The sequence below is a fragment of the Nothobranchius furzeri genome, chromosome 3 (assembly GCF_043380555.1).
Source record: "Nothobranchius furzeri strain GRZ-AD chromosome 3, NfurGRZ-RIMD1, whole genome shotgun sequence".
NCBI lineage: Eukaryota > Metazoa > Chordata > Actinopteri > Cyprinodontiformes > Nothobranchiidae > Nothobranchius > Nothobranchius furzeri.
In genome coordinates this window covers 62,191,567-62,211,483 of record NC_091743.1, presented here as the reverse complement: position 1 = coordinate 62,211,483, position 19,917 = coordinate 62,191,567, and the positions used below count along the sequence as shown (strand labels likewise).

Genomic DNA, 19,917 nt, shown 5'->3' with positions numbered 1-19,917 from the left:
TTTTGTTTTCTGTAGGGTCCAGTTGGTACAGCTGGAGCTCCTGGCTTCCCTGGCTCTCCTGGTTCAAAGGTAGAACAAATGGTTTCCTTCTCTACCTCCTGTTGGAGTTGGCCCATAGGTCTAGACTAGGGGTCACCAACCTTTGTGAAGCTGAGATGGGCTTCCAGGTTGATGCACCATGTTTTTTCATGTGCACAATACTGACCTTTGACCTAGAATAGATTTGAGTTTCACTAAATTTCATGTATAATAAATATATTTCAGCCTTTTTGACAATATCATTTTCAAATCTACAACAGTGCGATAGGTGATAAAATAACCCTCCTTTCTCTTTGAGCTCGTCGTCTCGAGGTCGCCACAGCCAGTCATCTGTCTCCTGCATCCTCTACCCTCACACCAACTACCTTCATGTACTTTATCATCACAACCATACATCTTCTTCTTGGTCTTCCTCTCAGCCTCCTGCCTGGTGGCCCCAACCTCGGCATCCTTCTAGCTATGTCATTATCGTCTCTCCTCTGAACTTGTCCAAACCATCTCAGTTTGTCTTCTTTGACTTTACCTCCTAACACATCTAACACAAGCTGTCCCTCTGACGGACTCATTCCTGATCCTCTCCATCCTCGTCACTTCCAAAGAGAAATTGAACATCTTGAGCTCTGTAACCTCCAGTTCTCTCTCTGGTCTTCTCCTCATGAACAATGTCTCTACACCAGACAACATGACTGGTCCCACGGCTGTCTTCTACACCTGAAACCCTTTCATCACATCATACCTGTCCCTTTCACTGCTTCATGCCTTTCCTCACCTCTTCTCCACTCTCTCTGTTGCTTTGCACTGTAGACTCCAAAAACTTAAAGTCCTCCCTACCTTCTTTACTTCTACTCTCTGTAACATCGTCGTTCCACTTGTGTCCATCTCATTTACACACATGGATTTTGTCCTGCTGTGACCAATCTTCATTCCTCTCTTTTCAAATACACATCTCCTCCCTAGCTTTCCCTCTACCTCCACCCTGCTCTTACTGCAGATCACGATGTCCTCTGCAGACATCATAGTCCATAGAGACTCCTGTCCAACATCATCTGTTAGCCTGTCCATCACCATAACAAACAAGAAGAGACTACAGCCAGTCATTGATGCAGTCCCACCTCCACCTGTCACTCCTACAGCACAGCTCACTGCTGTCTCATAGCTCTCACGCACCACAGCTCTTCTCTCAGCATCGTCATTCTCTAAATCTACAATGCAGCTCCGTCTGACCTTCTCTGTTGTTCTCCATTAGCATCCTTAAAGCAAAGGTAGCGTTTGTAGTACACTTTCTTGGCCTGAAACCATACTGCTGCTCGCAAATGCTCACTTCTGACCTAAGACTAGCTTCTACCACTCTTTCCAAGAGAATCCATGTACGGTCCATTAGCTTTATTCAATTCAATTCAATTCAAAAATACTTTAATGATCCCAGAGGAAAATTCAATTGTTTCAGTACACACAATTTCAAGATCAGACGTACATACATAGACACATGACAAGAATTGGTGACTGTGGTCATTCGCAACACGAATCGCGCTACCTTAATAGATCAAGAGGGTTTATATGAGGATAGAGTCAGGGGGAGGAGAAAAAAGGCACTTCAGAGTTACCCTCAACAGAGAGGGTAGCTTTGCTATGCAAAAAAACACCTCAGACAGATATGCACACAGACTTCACACGATACATAAGTGTCCACTAGGTGGGGAGGTGGGGTTGGGACTCTCCTCACTTCAGGGTGTGCAGCCGCAAGAGCAGCGCTCATCACCTCTGTTTGGACGGGGGGGGGGGGGGGGGGGGGGGGGCTAGAAAGCACAATGACTCCTAGATACGGTTCCACTGCCTTCACCGGTCACAGTCCCACCCAGGCTGGGATAGGGAGAAAGAGTTTCCATATCAATGGCAGCATTCCACATTTCTTCTGAGGGGAGTTTTCACTTCAGCCTAACAGGCTGCAGTTATTCCTCTGTAGTTACCACAATTCTGTAAGCTGACTCTGCTGCTGTGTGTTTAAGCACATTAAGTGTGACTTTTAAAAAAGCAGCATAAAATTATAGTTAAAACTTTGCTGAACAGTGAATTGTGCTATTTATGGAGCCTGATGGCACCTTACAGGGTTTCTGGGGGCACCTTGGTGTCCATGGGCTCCAGGGTGATGCTTCCCTGAACAAGAAGAAAGTTTGAGTTGTAGAATCTGAACAGACTTTCTTTTCTTTATTAGAATTTTTTAAAAGTGACATCTTGGGAAATACCTGCATCCTTTTCAGGGAGGATTTTTGTGGAGATGCTTTAAAGAAGGTGGAGAACTCTGAAATATAGAAATAGGTTTCTTTTAAGTGTTCTTTATCTTTTGATCCCTTGACCTGTCTTCTTCTCCTTTGTGGTTTATTCTTGCAGCACTGTAACAGATTGTGCGTTTCCCTCCAGGGCGCTCTGCTAGCAGTTTGCTTTTCTTTTTCTGAGTTACTTTAATGTGTGGAAATTCTTTTAAGAGCTGGATCTCCTTCCAAAATCCAGAAACTTTCCTTGAAGTAGTCGTTGAAAGCTTTACTCTCAGTCAGATGTGTGTGTGTGTGTGTGTGTGTGTGTGTGTGTGTGTGTGTGTGTGTGTGTGTGTGTGTGTGTGTGTGTGTGTGTGTGTGTGTGTGTGTGTGTACACTTGACTTGCATTCAAAAGCCCATGGATCCTCTTTTTATTATATCTGGTTTGCTTTTTAACTCTTGAGAGAATTTTCGCAACACGTCAATCTGAATAAACCAAATAAGAAAAGTTTTGTTTAGCTCCAGTATTCACGTTAAGCTTCTGCCAAAACCCTTTTTTTGTTCCAAATTTTTCAACAAATGAAAAAATCTGACAGATGAACCCACTCTTTTTGTCGTAGAGGTTTAGTCTTTATTTTGGACCCTAATCACTGACAATAGCCTTACAGAGGTAAAAAAAAGGTCCAAACACTTAGCTATATGAGCATTTTTGCTCACTTTGAAACTCTATTGCAGTCATAGTGTTGGGTCTGCTCTGCTTTTCCTTTGCTGTTCCTGCAGCAGGAATTCCATTCACCACCATGAGGCTTCATTCTGGCACTAAAATGTTTGGCTTCCAGGAAGTGGCTTCTCAGAATTGGCCCCTTTGAATAAAAGTTTTTTTCAGGTCAGAGTAAAAACATCTGCAAACCGTTATGTAATACTGTTTGGATAACATAATTGGAAAAACATTTAAAAGACAGCAAAGAAAGACATTTTTATATATAAATAAGATAAGAACAACATATTTTTAAAGCTTGTTCTAAAATGCAAGAACTTAAGACACCATATGGAAATGTTTGCCTTTAATCTTCTCTGACAGGCTAAACAAAGTTAAATGTGAATCAACATAAATACTCTTAAATTCAGACCAGTCATTTGTATAACTCAAATCTACACAGCATTATATAACTCGATGGTGACAGAAGTACACTGTAAACTCAAGTAAGTTGACTGAACTTAAAACCTATGTTTCATAGTTTTAATTTGCCGAGCTTTAAATGCATATAGGAGGAGACCTTTCAGCAGTTAGATTAATGTTTTATAAAGATCAATGCATGTAAGTTTCACCTTTGGATTCATTAATGGGACACTAGAGGGTGATAAAAGCAAGCAAAACAGTCTGTAATCCCTTTAAGACCGTTACCTTTTAAACAGGATAAGAACATTCCTCAAAAAATACATGAGGAATCAAATCATACACTTGGTTTCTGCAAGAGGAAATCATCATTTTTCTATTATATATTTATATATATAGGCTGCGCAGTGGTCGCAGTGGTTAGAGCTGTTGCCTTGCAGCAAGAAGGTCTTAGATTCACTTCCCAGCCTGGGATCTTTCTGCATGGAGTTTGCATGTTCTCCATGTGCATGCCTGGGTTCTCTCCGGGTTCTCCAGCTTCCTCCCACAGTCCAAAAGCATGACTGTTAGGCTAACTGGTCTGTCTAAATTGTCCTTAGGTGTGTGTGAGTGTGTGAGAGAGATTTTTTTTTCCAAACTTGTATCTCATTATGATTATTAGTGGCTTGTCTTAATATTTAAAAGTTCCTTCTTGGATTTTTGTATAGCACAAGATCAAAAAATTGTTTGACTCTGAAAATATATCACCACAAGAACCAGAAGTTAAAAAGAGAACAGAAAAACCTTTTCACCCTTCAGAAAATATTTCTCAAATTTAGACAGTGGTTTGGCTGTAACCTGAAATCCAAACCAGACAGTGTCATGTTCCATAAATACTCCTAGTTTTGTTTTCATGGTTTGTTCTGCTGGTCCGGAGTTCTGTCACACCTGCTCTGCATTTAGTCCTTAATTCCTCAGCTTCTGTTCAGCCCAGCTTCCTTTGTTCATTGATCCACTGCTGAGTTTCCCAGGTCCTTTTGGGGACTCTTTTCTTTTTCTTTTAGTTTGTATTTTGGGTATTTCTGATCATGCAAATTAATTTATTTCCTTAACTGACCCACTGTTTTGATCCTTCAGTAATAAATGATAGGATTTACTTTCTGCTGCACAGTGGTTCAGTGGTTAGTGCTGTTGCCTTGCAGCGAGAATGTCCTGGGTTCGCTTCCCGGCCTGGGATCTTTCTGCATGTTCTCCCTGTGCATGCGTGGGTTCTCTCCGGGTACTCCGGCTTCCTCCCACAGTCCAAAAACATGACTGCTGGGTTGATTGGTCTGTCTAAATTGTCCTTAGGTGTGAGTGTGTGTGTGTGTGTGTGTGTGTGTGTGTGTGTGTGTGTGCATGATTGTTTGTCCTGTGTGCCTGTGTTGCCTGCAATGGACTAGCTTTCTGTCCAGGGTGTACCCCTCCTGATTGCCTGTTGACCGCCGGAGATAGGCACAGCACCCCCCCCCCCCCCCCCCCCCCGTGACCCTGCACGGACAAAGCGGGTTCAGAAAATGGATGGATGGACTATCTGTTCCTCTTAAATAAGCAAACTGTTCGTTGTTGCTGCTTCTCATGGTTGATTTGGGATGATTGCTTATAATATAATAGAGGAATTTACATTTCAATGGTGGAAAACAGTACTCTGCACACTGCTGCCAACTAGTAGTCAGTGTTTGAATTGCACCAAAAGAAAAGAAAATACACCAATGTTTGCATATAAATTCTTCCAAAAATTTGATACACGGCTTTTGAGTAACAATATAATATCACAGGAAAAAATATCACGATATATTGCCATATTGATATTTTCTTACATCCCTAGTTACATAAAACACGAAAACATAAAAATGTTAGAAATTGTCAGTCTTCATAATCTGCCTGCTGCAAAGGCAAAACTTTTCATTCTAGAAATGAAAGCAGGGCTCCACACAGAATCACTCGGCGGGCTGCACTTTGGACATGCCTGGTCTGAAATGTCTGCTGTTCTGAAGAATGCTCAAGAGAAGCATTAAGAACCCATAAATACCCACTGAGGTGGAGAGAAACCAGAAGAAGTGGATTGTTAATCAGCTTGGAGAGGAACTTTTAATTGGAGTACCTTGTTTGAGATTTTACTGATGATTCTGTTAAAGTAAAACAGCTGACTTGGGTCAGGGCTGAGTTAGGGTTAGGGCTGGGTTAAATGTTATGTCCCGACCCTAACATTACTAAAACTATAGCAGAGCATAATTTAATTCAGTTCATTTATTTAGCACCAGCTCTTAACTGGAGTTGTCTCAGAGCACTTCACAAAGTCAACATTTCAGTTGAACCAACATATCAGTGCTCTGAGTTCAGTTAGTTAAAAGTTCCCTATTTAAGGAAACCCTGCAGGTTGCAACAAGCCAATGACCTGTTGACTTTACAGCAATCCTCTAAGCAAGCATGTAGCGACACTGGAGAGGAAAAGCCCCCTTTAACAGGAAGATACCTCCATCAGAACCTGGTTCTGATTAACCTGGTGTGTGTGTGACTGAGCACACGCACGCACGTACACACACACACACGCGCGCACACACACACACACACACACACACACACACACACACACACACAACACACACACACACACACACACACACACACACACACACACACACACACACACACACACACACAACTGATGAACTAATAGCAGCACATTCTATGTTAAAGGAAGTAAATAGTTAATATAGAGAATGTTCGGTGGCTGGCAGAGGTGTGCCAGCTGGCGGCCCCCTCCAGGAGGCTATCACAGCTCACCAGAAAGCCAGACCTGGTGTGCATTCTCGGGAGAGATGAACACTAAATAAAAATCATTAAAACCAACTGAGGAGGAGAGAAACCAGAAGTGAATTGTCAATCAGCTTGGAGAGCTTCAGTAGGTTTTTAACTGGAGTACCTTGTGTGAGTTTTTCCTGATGATTCTGTTGAAACAAAACAGCTGATGTGCGTCAGGGCTGAGTTCTGCTCATGAATGTGGGGTTGGGTTAACCTTAACCCTACCAAATCCCTAACTAAGCCAATTGTACTATTTCTCTGGTTTTCGTTTTACTTGCACTAGCTTTATCGTTCTTGTTCTTTCTGGTTTAGGGTTTCTTCTTTATCCTATTTCCACAACTACAATCTGTTTTTGCATGCACACACGAGTTTCCTGTGTAGTTTTTATTTCTATCTAGCTGCTGATAGATATTGATTAATCTCAGGAACCATTTTGTTGCAGTTTGTGTTTAGAAATTGATTTAAGTGGTTGATTATTCATATTCACTCTGATCAGACGAATAAATAGGTCCTGTTTTTGTGTGATTAGGGGGAAGCTGGGCCGACTGGTGCTCGTGGACCGGAGGGAGCTCAGGGACCCCGTGGAGAGTCTGGTACTCCAGGATCACCTGGACCATCTGGAGCTTCTGTAAGCGATGCTGTAAACAGTTTATAAAGCATCTCTATAGCATACATGCTGTTAATTATCAGTCTGTTTGAATTTTATATTTTAAATTTCTAGAAAGTTATTCAAATGTAGGGAGTCTAAAAGTAATCAGCCCAGTGTGTTTATTTCATTTTCAGGATGATTTATTGTATTTACGGTCATTCCTTGTAGGGTAACCCTGGCACTGATGGAATCCCTGGAGCTAAAGGCTCATCTGTAAGTTCAAAACTCTTCTTTATATTCATTTAAACTTTGTTTTCCCCATTTTGCTGAATTTACTAGAGATACAAGTGATGTTTTAAAAAATATGCTCCCTAACTGTGACAAGAGTATGCCTTCCAAAGTGGTAATAATACTACAAACCATGTAGTGTGTTGTAGCACTTTGTGCTGCAGAAACATCATTTATCAGCTGTTACCGCTCAGCAAAATAAATAATCAATCATTTCTACGTAATCCTGGAAGGGGGTCATCATGTGATTAGTCAGCAGATTACATTTTCTCCCTCTGCAGGGTGCTCCAGGTATCGCTGGTGCTCCTGGTTTTCCTGGACCTCGTGGGCCTCCTGGGCCCCAGGGAGCAACTGGACCTCTCGGGCCCAAAGGAACATCTGTATGTACTCGATAACTCCATAGATCAGAATATTATACGTTATTAGAACTAAACTGCTCGGAAACAGAATGGTTCCTAATTTCTGTCTAAATGCAAACTAAATCTTTCTTGTTTTTATCTGTTGTTTTCCTTTTGGTGCTGTGTTTAGGGAGATCCAGGATTCCCTGGGTTTAAAGGAGAGGCTGGGCCCAAAGGAGAAATTGTGAGTTTGTTTATCTTTTTATTGTTTACTACTTTTTTAATTTCTAAAAATAAATTATTAAATTAAGCCTCAACTTAATTTTCTTTTTCTTTACAAACACATTCTGTCATCAGGGACCAGTTGGACTTCAGGGTGCTCCGGGTCCACAAGGAGAGGAAGGCAAGAGAGGCCCCAGAGGAGAGCCTGGTGCTGCTGGACCACTGGGACCTCCTGGAGAAAGAGTATGTATGAGAAAATCACTGAAGGCCAGATTTTTTTTAGTACAACATGGAGTCTGTTTGATTGATTCTTTATTGCCATTTAAAAAATAGTGTACTGAACCTTATTAGGTGCTTTCTAATGTGTTATTGTGATGAAACGGAAATTGAATCTTACGGTTTCCTGTTTAGGGAGCTCCTGGAAACCGTGGTTTCCCTGGTCAAGATGGTCTGGCTGGTCCCAAGGTGAGTTTTAGTGAAGGTATTTTAAGTCCAAATGAAAATCTTCATTCTGATTAACAAACTGGCTTTTAAATCTTAAAATGTAACCATGAAAAAAATTAAAAGAAAGGACCCCGCTGTGGGTCAAAGGGGGTCCTGAGATGATCAAAATAAATTGATGAAGTGAAAAAAACGATTGCTGAAGCTATCTTTCTAGCCCATTTTTTTCTAAAACACAATCAAATGATTATAAATGCAAAAATGTGAACATGAGCTGAAACATTTTTTCTTTCATTTCGGTTTTAAGCATGTTTGTTTTGTCATGTCAGAGATATCTGGAGTCACATGTCTGGACAATAGCTGTTTTACAGGTCTGAAGCTAAAAAGTTTCGGAACTCAAGAGAGTCCAATATTTTCGCCGGCAAAGATTCACTGTAAACCCGAATACGTTCCCAGAAGTCCAAAATTTGGAGGCGTTTGAAACAGAATATTTTATGTTTTCAGAAGTTAAATTTCTTAATAAATTCTACTCATAAACTTTGAGCTCAATTAAATTAAAATCGCTTCTCAAGTCAATTGAAAAAAATTTTGTTACAAAGAAAGTTCAACAAATCAGAAAGGAAGGTTTTTTCAACTCGTTATATATCTCATGGAAATGAGACGTTAAAAACAAGTCAGATTATAATTTGCTTGCTTAGATTCTACATGGCATCCAGAACTTGATCATAAGAGCTAAAAAAGTATTTTCAGTATGCAGAATTAGAAATCATATAGGTTGAGAATGTTGCATGCTTGTTTTCTATGAATAAAGGCGCATCAGAATTACAAATGGTTAGCAGAATCTAAACTCAACATTTGCTTTTTATTGCTTTTTAGGTGTGGTTATTTTGAGCTGGTAGAACTAAATTGTAAATAAAAATAAATCATAATAAATCACTGAAACAACAAAACACCTAATAACTCAAGGCTGAAGAGACATCTCATTTAATTTTAAGGAAATGTATCTATTCCGTTAAAATAGATGTTAATCTCTTAAGATAACAAAACGGAACATATTTTTGTAAAATAACTGTTGTTCACAGTTGTTTCATTACATTCATCCTCAAAAGATAAAACACTGGCCTGCTCATTCGACCCACTCGGTAGTCCCCGGTGACATTTAAGAGATAATTTTTCACTTCACTCATTCATAATTTCTCTCAAATTAAATAAAATTTCACCAATCAGGTTTCTAATAAATATCGTGGTTGATGGGGGTGCAATGAGCCTCCATCCTCCCTCAGAGTTCACATTGAACTCAGATCAGACACCACTGGTGAGTAATTAAGAGACATTTAGTTTAGTTTAAGAGACATTATCGATTTTTTTTCTGTGCTGAGTAGCATTTACCAAAGCAGATATTATCTGTAGACTTGGTATAAAATTCATTTTTTTCAGGAGCGATTTGTGTAAGCTTACTGTGCCACCACATGGTGGCAGCATAGCTGACTGTCCTAGCATGCACCACTGGCCTAAATGTCCCATATCACCAGAGCTAACATCTCATTTAACATCATCTTCCCATGGACAGACTCATCTTGAAACAAAATGAATCTGTCAGAATTTAATCTTCTCATCTCCATCAGGTCAACGAAACCTCCTCACACCATTAAAATGGAAACTAATTTCCTTTAGGTCGGAAAATTGTTTCACCAAATCACTGAGTGACCCTTTTGTGTTTTTATTCCCTTTTCCTTACTCAGGGGGCTCCTGGAGAACGTGGAACCTCTGGAGCCGGCGGCCCCAAGGGTGCCACTGGTGACCCAGGCCGTCCTGGAGAGCCCGGTCTTCCTGGAGCCAGGGTAAGTCAGAGAGGGAAGGTGGGATTTACCAACTTTATTTGTGTGTGGTATCAAATTCATTATACTTCAGGTTAAGATCGTCAAATGTAATTTGAGTTGCTTATCGGTGGAATTTCCTAGAAGTGTCAGCCAGTTTTATTCAAACAGATGAGTGTAAGTGATTTCTAAATGTACAAGGACAAAGTCTTTTTGGAAAACATTTTGCATGCACAACTTATGAGTCAGATACAATAAAATTAAATCAGATAGCATCGAGTCACATTATTTTAAGCACAGAATTATAACAGTAAAAGCAACAACTGAAGCAACAGTGTTATTTTTTCTGTTGTAGTCCTTCAATTGAACGAATCAGTTTTCAGCTGAGATGAAAAGTAGGTTAAATATAAGTCTGGGAAGGCATTCCTTTCAGCATCTTCACCCCCAGACTGACTTTATTTTCATGTCTTCAAACCTGCTTTTGGATCCATTTGATGCTGAATGAGATGACATCACCTGCGGCGGTTTTTATCTCAAGTGCAACGCTCACATCTTTGATGCTCCATTTTATTTATTTTTTGTGGATGAAGAATTAATGCAACATGTTAACAGACTAAACTGTTTTAAATCTCTTAACAGCTGTTTTTATTAGATATATGTTTTAATTTGCCTTTCATGCATCAAATTCAGGTTTTTTTCTAAATACCATTTTTTGCTTTACTTTTTAAAGCTTTTACATTTTTCTGCCATTATTCAAACGGTAAACCTCTCAGCGTTCACGCCAGCTCTGACTCATTAGTATCAGATGTTAAACTCCTGCCTGTTACTCACACACACACTGATAATCTGAGGTGTGAAGGCATTTTCCGTGGCACCATATGTTTTATGCTTCCACCCTCCTTCAGAACATTTCTTCATAAAAACCATCTAATGACTCACTCAGATTTCAGCCCTGTTTCTGTTCTTTTCCACCAGGGCCTAACTGGTCGTCCCGGTGATGCTGGACCTCAAGGCAAAGTTGGACCCTCTGTAAGTGAGCGTTTCAGAGTGTACCCAGGTATCTTAAAGAGCAAGTTCACAAAGAAACTGTTTTTTATGGTCACTCTGAGTTAAACATGTTTATGTTTATGTATTTAGCAGATGCTTTTGTCCAAAGCAACTTACTTACTTAATCAGCATGTTGCCCTTGAGGCTAACAACAACAATAACAACAACAACTTGACATCAATCATGGAGAGGAGGGAACAAGGAGTGGACAGTAGAGAGGGGGGACGAGTGGAGGGGGGTGCTAGTTTAGAAGATGCTCTGAAGAGCAGGGTCTTCAGGAGTTTCTTGAAAATGGAAAAGGAAGCCGCTGCTCTGATAGTGCTTGGAAGGTCATTCCACATTTGTGGAACGATGCATGAGAAGAGCCTGGATTGTCCTGAGCATGGTGTAGGCACAGCTAGCCGACGATCCTGTGATGACCGGAGCGGCCGGGCCGAGACGTAAGCCTTTGCAAGAGGATTCAGGTAGATGAGAGCCGTACCGTCTTGGAATTTGTATGTGTTGTATGAATTTGATGCGTGCTGCTAGCGGTAGCCAGTGGAGCTCAATGAACAGAGGGGTGACGTGTGCTCTTTTTGGCTGATTGAAGACCAGATGCGCCGCTGCATTCTGGACCATTTGAAGAGGTCTCATAGTACTGCCTGGAAGACCAGTTAGAAGGGCATTGCAGTAATCGAGGCGGGAGATGACAGTAGATTGCACCAGGAGCGGGGTGGCATGTTGTGTTAGGTATGGTCTGATCTTTCGTATGTTATACAGTGCAAAGCGGCATGAACGAGCAACAGAGGCAACATGATCTTTAAAGGTCGGGTGTTCATCAATCACAACACCCAGATTTCGAACTGCCTTTGAAGGAGCCAGAGATAGGAAGTCATTTTGGATTGAGATATTGTGCTGTATGGATGGTATTGCTGGGATGACAAGTAGTTCAGTTTTAGAGAGGTTGAGTTGGAGATGGTGGGATTTCATCCATTTTGATATGTCAGAGAGACAGTTTGATATTCATGCTGAGATAGTGTGGTCAGCCAGTGGAAATGACAGATAGAGCTGGGTGTCATCTGCATAGCAGTGGTAGCAGAAGCCCATCCATCCATTTTCTGAACTTTGTCCATGCAGGGTCGCGCGGGGGGGGGGGGGGGGGGGACACAACACAGAGACATACAGGACAAACAATCATGCACACACACACTCACACCTAAGGACAATTTAGACAGACCAATCAACCTAACAGTCATGTTTTTGGACTGTGGGAGGAAGCCGGAGTACCCGGAGAGAACCCACGCATGCACAGGGAGAACATGCAAACTCCATGCAGAAAGAACCCAGGCCGGGAAGCGAACCCAGAACCTTCTTGCTGCAAGGCAACAGCTCTAACCACTGCGCAGCCTGTAGCAGAAGCCATGTGATCGAATGATCTCACCCAGTGAGGTGGTGTATATGGCAAAGAGAAAAGGCCCTAGTACAGAGCCCTGGGGGACTCCTGTGGCAAGACGGTGCACGGTAGAGGATTGTCCAAGCCTAGATACACTGAATGATCGTCCTGTGAGGGTCGATTCAAACCAGGCGTGTGCTTTTTCTGTGATGCCCATGCTAGAGAGTGTGGACAAAAGGAATCCATGGTTGACAGTGTCAAATGCAGCCGATAAGTCGAGCATGATAAGCACTGAGGATTTGGCAGTCGCTCTAGCTTCTTTTAAGGATTCCGTCACTGCTAACAGAGCAGTTTCAGTGGAGTGGCCCTTTTTGAACCCAGATTGGTAAGGGTCAATCAGACAGTTTAGTGAGAGGTATTCTGTGATCTGCTTGAAAGCCAGACACTCAAGGCCCTTCAGTGCAGATTCAAGTCAGTCAGTAAACATGCAGGCTAAATGTGAAAATAGTCTTCTGCCCCTATTTCCAGCTGTAGCTTCTGATAGAAAATAGACAGGGCAATGCTCTGATTAGAAAAGCTAGACATGTGCACGTCATTATGTCAAGTTAACATTCATGAAGTCACCCATCTTGGCTCACGGCGGGGAAAGCTGTTGTTGATAAAGCATCCAGGCAACAGCAAAAAAAGTCTCGGCTAGTAGAAGCTAACCATTAGCATTGGCAACTCCACTACACAGCAGAACTCTTTGAGGCTTGTGTTATTTGTGGAGATAAAGCATCAATGTTGCAGAGTAAATGGAGTCCATGGTAGAGTTGCTTTTCTATTAGCCAATCAGAGGCAAGATGTCTGAATTTCAGGAAATATCAATCAATCAATCAGATTTTATTTATTTAGCGCTTTTCAAGCAAAGTGCTACTCAAAGTGCTTTACAGAATTAAAATGATCCCAAATTCCCATAACAGTTTAAAAACATTGACATATGCGCACACACACACACACACACACACACACACACACACACACACACACACACACACACACACACACAATAAGCCTAGAAAAATAAGCCTCTAAATCCTGTAATGTTCTGCTCCCCTCTGCTCTGGCTCAATTCTAGCTCCTGGAACAGGAGCACCAGAGCATTTTTCCCACAGAGCTTGATTCACAAGGCATTCATTTACACTGCAGACCATTGCAAATGTGTTGTGAACTTGGTCTTAAAGATACGATCAGAGTTGATGACTGTTGCAGGTCTGTTGTTTGCAACTGAATTGATTTGATTTTATCAGGGAGCTGCCGGTGAGGATGGACGTCCAGGACCCCCGGGCCCTCAGGGAGCCCGTGGACAGCCTGGTGTCATGGGATTCCCCGGACCCAAGGGAGCAACCGTAAGTGCTGCCTGCAGAAGGTCCTGAATCCTCCTATATCCTGTTCATAATATTAATTAATTTGTGCTAAAAATGTACTTCTGATTTAAAATGATCACACTTGATCAGTGCCGTCTGTAGTGCTTTTGTGCACCTTTTTTTTCACATAACACACACCAGCTCATAGACCCATCCTTCTGCAAAAATAGATCGGCCCATTGCAGCATTTTGTTTGACAGCTGTATTGTGTTTCTGTTGTTATTAGGGTGAACCAGGCAAGTCTGGGGACAAAGGACTGGCTGGAGCTCCTGGTCTGAGAGTGAGTCAAACACACTCGTTTCCTCCACATTTAGTCTGATCGGGCCTTTATAGTAAATCTCAGAGCCAATAACTACCTTTTTTCAGTTTAGAAAGAATAATTTGTGTGTTTATATGTATGATATGTTTCTGGTATTTATACTCCAGACACGTGGAGGTAAAATGGTCAATTCACACAGGATTATCTGTTTCTCATGAGAATCATGTTGGGAAAAAAGCCATAATCCTGACATGTCTGTCTAGCTAAACATTGCCTTTGGTTTTGCTTTTACTCATGAAATCCTTCTGTCCCCGCTCCTCAGGGGCTGCCTGGAAAAGATGGAGAGACTGGCTCTGCTGGACCTCCTGGCCCCGCCGTACGTATCTCTGTCTTCCACATTCGACTCCGTACGGCTTCAACACTGATATTATCTCCTCCTTTTTCTAAGTCTGCACTTAGAAGAACTCGTCAATATCTCAATTCCCCAGACTGCCTCTACAATGGCTTCGTCTGGAGTAATAAAATGTCCTTGACGTTCATATCTGGACGTCATAAGAGAGGATTCTAAGACCTGATTGAAAATCTGCATTTCAGTGTGCATAAAAGTCTATTTAACAACAGTCGTTATGTTGAAAAATGTGTTCATTATCATGCTAATAACATGGAATGTTAATGGACTGAGGGTTTTCTGTTCAGGGCACTGCTGGGGAGAGAGGAGAGCAAGGACAGCCTGGTCCTTCAGGCTTCCAGGTGAGTCAGTCTTTTTTTGACTTGTCAAGCCTAATTTGTACTTCTCCATCAGCTCCAAAAGGGAGAGACACACACGCACGGACAGAGACATTTTGCCCTCATACATCTCCGTCTCTTGGGGAGTGATGCAAAGCAGTTCCCCACCAGGACAACAGAGGGCGTAGCACTGTTCTGTGGTATCCTGTCATGTATTCAGTCCAAAATAGTGTGTTTATACTGTGGTTTTTATTTTTATTTTTATTTATTTATTTATTTTGTATTCAAGAGACTCTTTTACATGGACAAATTTGTCCCTCATTCTCCTTCACCTCTTCATACACTCGTCACCTCTAAACCCAGGTTTCCCATAACTTCTGTCCACGAATAAAATTCTTGCTTGCTTTTCTCTCCTCCAACGTTCCACGGGGGAATTAAATGTTCATATTTTAGAGTTTTTCCGTGAGGTGTTCTTCAAACTGCTCCATGTCTGTCGCTAGATATTCTCGGCTCTCTTTGTTTTTGAAGGCGCAATGGTGGCAGTGTAGACCACAGTGGTGCCCTGATAAATCACAAGCTTGCGTTCTCTGTCTCGACGGATGGATGTTTAGAAAAGAGAACTCGAGGCTCTCAAGGACAGATAATGGCATTGTGTCCGTCTGTCCCGACGCAGATGGAGAAGTATAATTTAGACTTTAGTGCCTGTGAGAAACTTTACATAAAAGTATATCAACTAAACTCTTACTTATTAACTAAAGACTAAATTAAAACATGCACTCTCTTTATTCTGATATTTCTCAGAATGTTGCATAAAATAGTTCCATTTCAGCAAGGCTTTCTGATAACAATCAATGTTTAACCCTCTGGAGACAGGCGTTGCCGATATGCAACAGTTAAAACCCACCTACCTGGTTACTCCACATACGTATTTCATGAGCATTTTTTAACTCAGGAGTACCCCTGAAGGACTTAGTTGCTCGTCCTTTTATCAAAACTTATTTCGAGCCTGAGACAGTTAAAGAGAAAAACATTTTCAAGGGACCTAAAACTTATTGTACTGCAGCCAGCCTCTAGGGGGTATGGTGGTTCATTTTGGCTACTACGGTTATCCTGGCTTTCTTAGGGATTATTCTCACTGACTGTTTCTGTTTCTGCCCCATGTGCAGGGTCTTCCTGGACCTCCTGGCCCTCCCGGAGAGGGAGGCAAACCTGGAGACCAGGTTGGTGCAAGTGTCTGAGGAAATATGACTAAAATGTCCTCAATGTGCTAGCAGAGATGGTAGCAGTACTAAAAGCTTTGTTGCAGACTTTTTTCTAAAATGTTACCCTCCAAGTTGCACATACACTTATGTCAATAGGCAGGCTCAATGTTAACAATCTGAGGCCTCATTTATAATGCTTGCTTATGCACAAATCGGGGTCTGAAAACTGCATTACTTGGTGAAAAGGTTGATAGAAAAATGTGCACAAAGTTAAGCAAACTTTGAGATGTTTTATATATATATATATATATATATATATATATATATATATATATATATATATATATACACACATACTTGTCCATAAAAAATGTCACTTACTCTGCATCAGTCCAGGTACTTTCACAAACGCTCATGCATGCTCTGTGATTGACATCTGTAGGTGGATGTTTAACACTAATGGTTAATGCTGAGTTGTGCTCAATTTAATTGCATGGGGCTCTATGGAAAGGGGATGACCTCAGCAAAACAAAATTGGCATTTTACCTACATTATATCACAGTACAGTACTGTAGGGATATCTAAAATAAATCCTATCATAAATAGTTCCGGAAGCGGGGAAAACTCCAGATTGTTGTTTTAAGGTATACAACAGATATGCATGATGAAATCTCTCTGTCTGGCTATAAGAGAGCTGTGATTTATTGCGCTCTAATCTTCTCTTTTCTTATGTTTAAGGGTGTTCCTGGAGAGGGGGGACCCGCTGGTGCCACCGGACCCAGAGTAAGTCAACAGTCCTTGGCTGATTAAATAAAAAAAATATTTGTATGATTATCAGGACTGTTGGTAATTATTGCTGTGACCTTTTTTAACAGGGTGAGCGAGGTTTCCCCGGAGAGAGAGGAGCTGCTGGCCCTCAGGGTCTGCAGGGACCCAGAGGCCTGCCTGGAACTCCTGGAACTGACGGACCCAAAGTGAGTCCACCAACTTAGGATCAATGGTTACATTTTAATTAGGAAGTTTAGTCACATTGCTAAAATAATAAAGCTTTCATACTATTATTGCATCAAGCAACATAAACGCCTCAAGGGTTGTTAAACTGACTTACGTGGATTTAGTGTTTAATTATAGAAATATATTTTTGGTATGCCCCCTAAACCTGTCACTTAATCTAAATCCAGAGTCCTCCTGTGAGCTGTCACTGAGGATAACACTCTGGTGGAAGTCTGCGTTACATTTGGGTCATGAAGCAGCACCTCTGTCCGGTCCTCTTGTTGATGAACATTTCATCTCATAAAAGGAATTAACTTTTGGGTTTTTCCGAGGCTCAAAGGCAGAACTTCTTAAATTAGAGTTTCTAGGTCTGAAACGATTAGCAAGAGTGCAAAGCAGAAATTGGGTTTGTGCTTTATGAAGTTCAGCTGGGTTTTCTGACTTTGTCCTTTTTTCACCCCTGGATTTAGGAAATAATTTAGTTTAGGCGTTACAGTGGTTGAGGATTACCGGTTTTACAGTAAGGAGCTTGTCAGAGCCAAACTGGTATGAGTTCAGTTCAGGACCACTGTTATACAGTTTGAATTATAATCCTAATTTATCTACTTTGCTTCCAATATGTTGGATTTATAATCTTTTAAATTGGTCTTAACCAACAGTTCTGGAGACTTTCTAAAAGTTTAATTTTTTTAGGACTTTTGCTGCTTTTTAACTCACCTTTTGCCGGTCCTCAGCTCATCGTGTGTGGGGTTAACAAAATGTGGAAAGTAAAAGAAAAAGACCTAAATTAACCATCTACAGCAGATTAACAGTATCTGAACGTATATTTAATGACATTTTCTGCTAACAGCACATTATAGAATTGTGTATATAACATTTTTATATTTGGACATTTTAATTATTTCAAACCGGTTTTTACTTATTGCTGATGAAAATGATCAGTAACTCTGAGTTTTTCATGCAGGCTGAACATAAACATAGTCTCCTACACCTATCTCCTGCTTTAGCTTCTGATGAAAATAGGCGGTGAAACTCTAGGATTACAAAATCCTGACAGATCTATGTCACACTGTCACTTAACATTCATGGACTCGCCCATCTTGGCTCATGACAGGGAAGGCTGTTGTTGGTTTAGAGTCCAGGAAACAACAAAGAACGTCTCAATTAGTAGAAGCTAATGATTAGCATTAGCAACTCCACCACACTGCAGAACTCCTTCAGGCTTGTGTTATTTGTGAAGATAAAACATCAACATTGCAGAGCAAATGGAAGTCGGTGGTAGAGTCACTTTGCTGGTAACCAATCAAAGGCGAGGTGTTCAAATAATGTGCCTAAAACAAGCCATTTAAAAAGTCCCCTTTTGTGATGTCAAAAGTGGGAAAAATAGCATAGAACCACCTCTCACGTGCGAGAGAGCCCCTTTGAGTCCCTTCCAGATATCAGAGCTTCTTGGCTAATAGCAGCCTGAGTGGGAGATGGGTGGGCATGGCCAGCAATAGCTAGTTTTTCTTAAAGTGACTGAAACGATTAATCCTGGACATTACTTAAAATATTATGAATAAAACTCTTGGAAGGCCTTTATATGAGAGGTAATATGTGCAAAGAACTTCATAAAAATGTTTTATATTGACCATGGAACTATTAAAACTTAAGAAAAAACTATGAAGTGCCCCTTTAAGTATGCAGGTTGGGAAAATGTTAAACGTTTTTGTCAAACAGTCCCAAATAGCTAAAAATATCAAAATAAATGTTTCCATTCCCAATAACAGTGTGATGCATCTTCATTTCCTTGTCAGGAATTCCAGCCACAGCAGTAGTTTGTCACTACTGCTTAGTGAGCAGAGAAAGAGCTCAAAGCAATGGCAATTCCCATTTTTTTGGTTTATCAGCTCAGATTTTAATCCCAGTTTATAGATTTTTCCCCTATAAGGTCAGAGAGGAGCAGATAGAGAGGGTGAGGATTAGAGCCAACATGATTGTGTGTGTGTGTGTGTGTGTGTGTGTGTGTGTGTGTGTGTGTGTGTGTGCGTGCGCGCGCGTGCGTGCGTGCGTGCGTGCGTGCGTGTGTGTGTGTGTGTGTGTGTGTGTGTTGGGGGGGCTTTAGGTGGTATTAAAGCTGAAGGATTTTTCACACAAGCTTCACTGCTCTGTGCATCTGTCATCTGCCCCTTTAAGTTCAAATAAACTGCAGCCTCTGAGCAGCAGCAGCCAAATATTGCATTTGTGAGTCCTGCTGTTGGCTCTAATGACTCCACATAGGAAGCAGATACCGAGTTTCTGTTTGTGCATCTCAGGCTGCTGCAGGAAGCCCTGATGAAAAGCCTTTCAAGTCCTGATCAGGAGTCGGCCTGCTGGAGCTCCTTTTGAAAAAAAAAATCAAAAGTCTACATATGCTTTCATTTGCTTGGTTTTGATCTGAATAGAATAGATTGTCTTCTGATAAATGCCTCTTGTTATCTTACTAATACAGAATTTAAGGTGCATTCATGTAAAATAGTTTTTTTTCTGGAATAATGACTAATTGGTTGTTTTAAATCTTTAGATTCAGCAGAAGTTGAACTTTTTTTATCTGCTGAACACAACCTGCCCTAACAGAGATTAGTGTAATTCCTTTTTTCAAAAGTCACATTTCTTTTTATGCATAGAGATTATTTTGATTTATTACATTAAAATACAAAGGGCTTCTCAAAAGCAACCCTAAATGTGAAAAATATTTTTCAAAGTCTCATTTCAATATTTTTAAAGACACCTGCTAAAACAGTACCTACTAAAAGATAAGTTCTGTTATTGTCCTAACTCTCTGAGTCAGTGGCACTAAATAATTTCTTTTTTATAATTGTCAACAGGGAGCCATTGGACCTGCTGGAAGTGGGGGTGCTCAGGGGCCTCCAGGTCTGCAGGGTATGCCCGGAGAGAGAGGAAGTGCTGGCATTCCGGGACCCAAAGGAGACAGAGTAAGCTCTGATTTAAATTAAGTCTGAAAAA

General features: G+C 41.1%; 1 protein-coding gene across 2 annotated transcripts in view; it reads left to right on the top strand.

The window, feature by feature from the left end:
• The window catches only part of col2a1b (collagen, type II, alpha 1b), a 57,380-nt gene that overhangs the window by 16,293 nt on the left and 21,170 nt on the right, over positions 1–19,917 (top strand). For both annotated transcript variants that reach the window (XM_070549920.1, XM_015959114.3), the window contains 17 exons: positions 16–69; positions 6,762–6,860; positions 7,050–7,094; positions 7,391–7,489; positions 7,638–7,691; positions 7,805–7,912; positions 8,081–8,134; positions 9,853–9,951; positions 10,903–10,956; positions 13,636–13,734; positions 13,979–14,032; positions 14,334–14,387; positions 14,708–14,761; positions 15,904–15,957; positions 16,678–16,722; positions 16,815–16,913; positions 19,779–19,886. In XM_070549920.1, coding sequence (XP_070406021.1) covers positions 16–69; positions 6,762–6,860; positions 7,050–7,094; positions 7,391–7,489; positions 7,638–7,691; positions 7,805–7,912; positions 8,081–8,134; positions 9,853–9,951; positions 10,903–10,956; positions 13,636–13,734; positions 13,979–14,032; positions 14,334–14,387; positions 14,708–14,761; positions 15,904–15,957; positions 16,678–16,722; positions 16,815–16,913; positions 19,779–19,886 — 1,233 coding nt within the window. The remainder of the gene's footprint in view (positions 1–15; positions 70–6,761; positions 6,861–7,049; positions 7,095–7,390; positions 7,490–7,637; positions 7,692–7,804; positions 7,913–8,080; positions 8,135–9,852; positions 9,952–10,902; positions 10,957–13,635; positions 13,735–13,978; positions 14,033–14,333; positions 14,388–14,707; positions 14,762–15,903; positions 15,958–16,677; positions 16,723–16,814; positions 16,914–19,778; positions 19,887–19,917) is intronic.